Source organism: Lutra lutra, chromosome 10, assembly GCF_902655055.1.
Source record: "Lutra lutra chromosome 10, mLutLut1.2, whole genome shotgun sequence".
Lineage (NCBI taxonomy): Eukaryota > Metazoa > Chordata > Mammalia > Carnivora > Mustelidae > Lutra > Lutra lutra.
The window spans coordinates 99,583,801-99,591,470 of record NC_062287.1 but is presented as its reverse complement, the minus strand read 5'-3'; the positions used below and the strand labels follow the sequence as shown (position 1 = coordinate 99,591,470).

The 7,670-nt window shown below is 36.9% G+C and overlaps 1 protein-coding gene across 1 annotated transcript; it reads right to left on the bottom strand.

The window, feature by feature from the left end:
• Positions 1-6,122: 6,122 nt before the first annotated feature.
• On the bottom strand, positions 6,123-7,049 carry LOC125078578 (olfactory receptor 4P4-like). The gene has a single exon (XM_047691468.1). The coding sequence runs from the start codon at positions 7,047-7,049 to the stop codon at positions 6,123-6,125; it is 927 nt and encodes a 308-aa protein (XP_047547424.1).
• Positions 7,050-7,670: the final 621 nt, after the last annotated feature.

The following is a 7,670-nucleotide window of genomic DNA, read 5'->3' as shown; positions in this document are numbered from 1 at the left end:
TTTATTTATTTATTTACTGTTGGAGAGAGAGCACAAGCAGGGGAAGCAACAGGCAGAGGGAAATGCAGACTCCTCACTGAGAAAATATCCTGATATGGGACTCATTTCCAGGACCTGTGATCATAACCTAAACTGAAGGCAGTTGCTCAACCTACTGAGCCACTCAGATATCCCTGATGCAGATATCCCTGGCTTTGGAAAAAAACACATGGCAGCTCCTCAAAATGTTGAACATGTAATTAACAGAGATCCAGCAATTCTAATCTTAGGCTCTACCCAAGGTAATTTAAGTATATATTCTCACAAAAACTTGTATGTCAATGTACATAGCATCATTATCCATACTAGATAAATGGGGGAACAATCTACATGTCAATCAACTGATGAATGAGTAACATATATTCATAAAATGGAATTTTATTCATCAACATAAAGGAAAGAAATACTGATATTTGCCACAACATGGCTAAAAATTAAACAAGAACATTATGCTAAATGAAAGCAACAGGTTAAAAAGATAACATACTATATAATTCCTTTTTATATGAAATGCCTAGAAAAAATAATCTACAGTGAAAGAAAGTAGATTATGGGGTGCCTGAATGGCTCAGTTTGTTAAGTGTGCAACTCTTGATTTTGGCTCTCGTCATTAACTCACTGTCATGATATTGAGCCCCATGTCAGGCTCTGTGCTCAGCATGGAGTCAGCTTGAGATTCCCTCTCTCCATCTGCCTCTCCCCAACCACCATCCCATACACCCCCCATTCCACCTCTCTTCCCCTGGCTCACTTGCATACTCTATCTCTCTCAAAAAAGAAAAAAGGCAAGTAAATTAATTTTCACCTAGGACTTCTAATGATGATGGTGGGGAGGAATAACTGACTGAAAATGGGTATGGAATTTCTTTTTAGGGTGGCAAAATGTTTAAAATTAGATAGTCTTGATTGTTTCACAGAATTCTATACTAAAAACTATTGCATTATATACTTTAAGTGAATTTTTAGTATGTGCATTATATCTCAATAAATCTTTTAAAAACATAAATGTTAAATTTTGTGATTATTAGTACAATCTGGGTGGGACTGGAGGAGATTATGCTGAGTGAAGTAAGTCAAGCAGAGAAAGTCAATTATATGGTTTCACTTACTAATGGAGCATAAGGAATAACATGGAGGACATTAGGAGAAGGAAGGGTAAAATGAACTGGGAGAAGACAGAGGGGAAGATGAACCATGAGAGACTGTAGACTCCAAGAAACAGGCTGAGGGTTTTAGAGCAGACAGGGGTAAAGGGGTGATTGAACCATGGTGATGGGTATTATGGAGGGCACTTGTTGCATGGAGCACTGGGTATTATATGTAAGCAATGAGTCTTGGAAAAATACATAAAAAACTAATAATGTATTATATGGTGCCTAACATAACACAATCAATTAATAAATAAATACTATTACTAAAAAATGATTTCCCATGAATGAAAGATTTGTAAATATATATTAAAATTAGTTCATAACAGTGACTTTGGATCTCTATTTTGATTAAAATACAATGTTGTGTCTATAGTTAATGACACTATAATCTTTATTTGAAAATTACAGTGAGTATCTGTTAAAAGTTTTCACCCCAAGAAAAGTTATAACTATGTGGGGTGTGGATACTTACTATATTTATTAAGGTGATCAATTTAAAATATATACAGATTCAAATCATGAGGTTATACAACTGAAACTACTAATAATGTTATATGCCAATCATATCTCAGTAAAATAAATATCTCTCCATGCTTTTATCTGGGCTAAACTTGTGATACATTGCTCATGTAACCTTTAACCACGTGAACAGAAGGTGGTAAAAGTGATCTTGTATAATCCCTAAAGTTTGGTTTGAGGGGTCTTGAAGCTTTTGTTTTTGAGAAACAATCACTGCATTAAAACAACCTGTTAAGCCCAATCTACACTCTTGAGTAAACAAGAATTAATAAATATTAGCCATTTGTAATTTTTCTCCACAATACTCTTTTTTCTATGTTTTTGCACTTAAATCTTGACTACTAAGAGACATTAGTTCTACTGAAGTTCTGACATCCTTAAAAAGGTAAAAGTTAAGGGATTTATTACTCTCAAAGACCAAGAAGCTGGACATATGGAATAGTATTCAGGTGTCTACCAATGACTTCATACATTTATTCCTGTTCATCAAAGTCCTCAGGGCCAATACCAATCAGAGGAGCTCAGAGAGTCTACTCTTGGTTACCTGGAAAGAGATAATTTATTTCATTAGAACCTAGATTCTCCCCAGTTACAGTGGGGGTGAGTGTGATTTATACAATTTTATTTCATAGATGTATGATCACAGCACTGTCATCCAGTGGAGTTTTATAGTTTTTGTAATTTTACAACCTTGCTGTTACAAGATGACAGATAGGACTTTGATTAGAGCCCTCATTAACAAAAATAAATTGCTACCTTCTCATTTTCCAGATGGATAAATTAGTTTACTTCAAGTGGAAAACAATAAAAATGTGTCTCCCACTATCTTCCTAACAGTGGTTATATTCCTGTTCCAGGGAGGAGCAAATCATTTTTAAACATGTTTTCTTGCACTGCTCAGTTTAATATGTAAGAATAGTTTTCATGTTCCTCTGTATGTCACTGATTTTTTAATTAAAAAAAACAAGGAGGAAAACATTTGTCACAAATCAGAGTCTCTAGAATTTCACCATGTTTGTAGTAACTCAGCAGGAACACCTCATTTTGACAGTTTTAATATAGCCATATCTTTCATAGTGACATTTTTTGTTTTGAGGTACAATGTAACCTCATCACTTTATTCAAATCTTCAAAATATTCTTTATTTTACATTTCAGTGTTTAAACAATCTACCACGCAAGTGCACCAGAGTATAAAGAGAGACAGGCAATGCTAAACTTTCAAAACAACCAATGGTAATGACAAATATCACATGTCCAGAAGATAAACTTTCAATTTCATCAAAGACTAGGATAACAATTCTGTTTTATGTCTGAGAAACAATGAGCTGCCTGAAGCATACCTGAACCTGCCCTAGATCAGCTAAACCCCACCTTTTGAAGAGACACAAATGAGCAAAAATGTAATGCTTGTTGTATAAGCTACACATACAGAAGTGGCTTGTTACACAGCATTGTTTCCCATCCAAGTACTAACCAGGCCCGACCCTGCTTAGCTTCCGAGATCAGACGAGATTGGGCGCGTTCAGGGTGGTATGGCCGTAGACGTTACACAGCATTGTTGAGCTGACTGATCCAAGAATAGCATGCTCAAACTGTAGAAGTGGGGACTGAAGCATATTCTTGAGTCAATAAAACCTCCAATATGTTTAGTGTAAGGTACCTTGAAAGGAGTAGTATAAAAGGCCAAGCAAGAGATAATGGGCATGAGGGACAGCACCTAATCTTGGATATATACATAAAGGACAAATTCTAAATACCTAAGCATGCAGCCAACTTCCCTCTTCACTATTTCATCCATGGATAACACACCAGAAAAGAAGGACCTATTTATTATTCATGGGTAAGTTTCCTTTCCACCTCTCCTTTAGTGATAAATCATAAGAAGAGTGTTAACAAAAGATACATAAGAGCCAGGTTCACATGGACTCTGAAAGACCCTGGGGGAAAAAACAAACAGGAAATTTGTTACAATAAACAAATTTAATCCATTACCAGAGAATGCAGCCTACATATGCATCAATAATAGACTAATTAAAAACAAACAAACAAACAAAAACAAAACCACCAGAATTAGGCACCAGCCCATGCATCTATAGGCATTTCTGTTCACCCTCACATCTCTGAATTGGAGAATCCCACCAGGACGTAATTGCCACCAGATCAACATTAAAACAAAATCCTGATTTAATCTGCTATTGTCTTTCTTATCTCCTTTTCAATGCACTCCATTATTTTTTGGCCCCCCTTTATGTACTAAGTTCCCAAACTTGCAGGCAGTACATATGTCAGGGTCTTTTGGAAAGAGAAAATCTATTGCTGAATCATCATCAATTGTGGCTATTTTCTGTAAATGCACTCCTCATCTTAAAACCCAGATTCCTGCAGACTCATAAATACAGAGAACAAACCGATGGTCCCCAGAGGGAAGGTGGGCACATTGGGTGAAAAGAAGTAGAAGAAACAGGCTTCCAGTTATGGAACGAATAAGTCACAGCAATAAAAGTCATAGTGTAGTGAATATAGTCTTTGTTATCATGGTAGCAGTGCATGGGTACAAATGGTAGCTACACTTGTGATGAGCACAGCAAAACCTGGAGATTTGTGGAATCACTAGGCTGTACACTTGAAACTAATGCAACATTGTGTATTGACTATACTAAAAAACAAAAACAAACAAACAAAAAAATAAGAAAACAGATTTCTGTTGCACAAAGGAAAATAATACTTCAAGTAAATACAATTCAATTTCTTCCTGGGGATTGTGTTGAAGAGAATAGAACACCAGAAAATAACAAGTCTGTTCCTCTCATATTTGAAAATGTGGTGAACCCATTCTCTGGGACTTAACTCCTCATATCATGCTAGTGGATGACCATGGATCATGTCAGAGGCCCACTTCACAAAGTTTGAGTATTCTTGTATAAATTAAGGGAGCACCTCAATGCACCAAAGTGGTTCTTGGCCTATGACCCAGTTTTCAGTTGACTACATCTGCTTCTCAGTCTAACCTTCTTTGTTTCTCTCTAGTATGAGAGCCTTTCTGAGTAGAACCAAGAGAGTTTTGCATAGCATGAATGGTGGGGGAAAAATGTCAAAACATGCTGTTTTTGTGTAAAGAGCAGTGAGGATTAACAAATGTACTGCAGGGACATCCAACTCATCAGCTATTTGGCTTCTTTTTTTTTTCCTGTTAAAATTTTATTTATTAATTTGAGAGAAACAAAGAGAAAGAGAGAGCAGGAGCATGGGGAGGGGGAGGGGGAGAGGAAGAATGACAAGCAGCCTCCCATTGAACAGGGAGTAAATCACAGGCTCAATCCCAGGACCCTGAGATTAGGACAAAAGCCAAAGTCAGATGCTTAACCACTTAACCAACTGAGCAACCCAGGTATACCTTAGTTATGTGGCTTCTTAAACTGAGGGCCCTTTATAGAATGGGAGATTTTCTACATTTATAATAAGCATCAATTTGTATACTCATAAGGGATTTTTAAATGAGGTTATAAATACACCATGGAATTACACTTAAAGGATTGAAAAGTGATGTTCATTATCTAATTTGAAATTTTAATGCCTGGAATACACCATCAATAGGGTACTAAGAATTAATTATAATAACATCTATTACAGTGTGAATAGTGTAATTACATTGCATTACATTATTCTAAAAGCATTATTTATGTAAAGAGTTAAAATATATAATAACATTAGTAAATTTTTTGGCATTGCTTTTTCTTTGATTGCAATGGATACCACCAAAAGAGGGAGTGCTTAGGACTTCTCTCTGTGTGTGAGATATTTTTCAGTCAAAAATCTCTTTCTTAAAGCAGGACATAACTGTCAAACAATGTAAACTTACAGTGTGCCTTGATAAGAGTGATATAATGTCCAGTATCTCTAAGATCATGAAGGAGAGAATGTTCCAGAATACCAGACTTAAGTTCCAAAATGTCAAAGCTGAAAGGGACCTGGAGGTCATGTGATTTATTCCCCTTACTCAACTTCAAAAAAGTAAAGTAACAGCAAGAGGGTAGTTGAGGGGCCTTTGAACTTTAAGTCTTGCAATTTGTTAAAAATACTTTATTTATTTATTTATTTATTTATTTATTTATTTATTTATCTGAGATACAGAATGAGAGAAGAAGAGAAAGAGAGAGACCATGTGAGGGGGGAGGGTGAGAGGGAGACACAGACTTCCCACTGAGCAGGGTGTCTGATGTAGGACTCTATCCCAGGACTCTGGGATCATGCCAAGCCAAAGGCAGTTGCCCAACCAAATGAGCAAACCAGGTGCCCCAAGTCTTGCAGTTCTTGATGAAATCACAAAACCTCCCTGTACATGCTGTATTTGTTGACATTAGGGTTCTGTGGATAGAAAAACATTCAGGCAAGTATTTCAACTCCAGAGACTTCATTTCTCTTTAAGCTGTGTGTCTCGGCACCACATTTTCTTCATGGCATTCTTCATGTCTGTGTTTCTCAGTGTGTAGATGAGAGGGTTGAACATGGGGGCAATCATGGTGTAAAATAGGGCAAAAACCTTGTCATTACTGACAGAATCAGCCATGGGGACATATGTGAAGATGAGGGGCAAGAAGAACATGAACACAACAGTGATGTGTGAGCCGCAAGTGGAGAGAGCTTTGCGGCTACTCTGGGATGAGTGTGTTCTCAGGGTGGACAGGATGATGATGTAAGAAATTACCAAGGCAACAAAGGTCAAAATTGACAGCACTCCTGTGGTGCTAGTGATCACAATAACCAACAGGCTAGTGTCCATGCAGGCCAGCTTCAGCAAGGGGAAAACATCACAGAAATAATGGTCTATCTGATTGGGTCCACAGAAGGGAAGTTCAATAATAATCAATACCTGCAGGATTGAATGGAGAAATGCTCCGAGAATAGAGGCCATCAAAAGGACATAGCACACCTGTCTGCTCATGATGACCATATAGTGTAGGGGTCTACAGATGGCTGCATAACGGTCATAGGCCATAGCCACCAAGATAAAGATCTCAGTGGCACCAAAGAAGTGGGCATAAAACATCTGGGCCATGCAGCTGTTGTAGGAGATGGTCTTCTGCTGGGCCAGTAGATCTGTGATCAGTTTGGGGGCCACTGTGGAAGTGAAGCAGACATCCATGAAAGACAGGTAGCTCAGGAAAAAGTACATGGGCTGCTCACGTAGGCGGCTGCCACTGATGGTGAGAAGAATTAGGAGATTTCCTGAGAGAATTGCAATGTAGCAAAGTGAGAACACCACAAAGCAGGCAATCCTTTCATCCTCATCACTAAAAAGTCCTAAGAGGATAAATTCTGTGATATTTTCATGTCCCATTGTTTCTGTGGGTGTGATCATGTAAAGGAGAAAATTAATGTCCTAGAAACAGTCAACTTTTAAAACTATTGATTTATTTTAAAAGTCATTAAATTATTCAATAATATATATTGATTGTTCATTATGATACAAAACTATAATTAGTGCTAAGGGTACAGAAAGCAGTGTGCAAAATACATAAAGTCTTACCCAGAATTAGATAAAGTTCATTAGAGTAGATATAACTAATAATAATTGCACAAATAATTAAATAAATTATAACAATTCCCAGTTTCACACTTACTATGAGCAAGAGGATGAATAATTAGAAGATGGAATGATCTTTTTTAGGTCAATTTTGAAATGCAATTTCAGTAGTACACCTTAAGAGTAATTTTTAAATGTCTGGTATGTATCAACAGCATTGAGGTTATCTGTTCTTCAAGGACAGTCTCATTATTTATATCCTTCCCAGTGACTAAATTTGTGCTGAATCCTGAAAGTTCAGTTAAGTCTTTAGATATCAGTGAGCTCGTAATTTTAAATATCAGATCTCTAGGTGACAATTTCAGAAAATGCCTTTAGCACCTTTACACCAACATTGAGCAATGATGAGATCTTAGGGAAAAGGGGTGCTCCGTT

Excerpts from the sequence above, each read along its gene's own strand:
- LOC125078578 (XM_047691468.1), bottom strand. The coding sequence starts at position 7,049 with ATGGGACATGAAAATATCACAGAATTTATCCTCTTAGGACTTTTTAGT.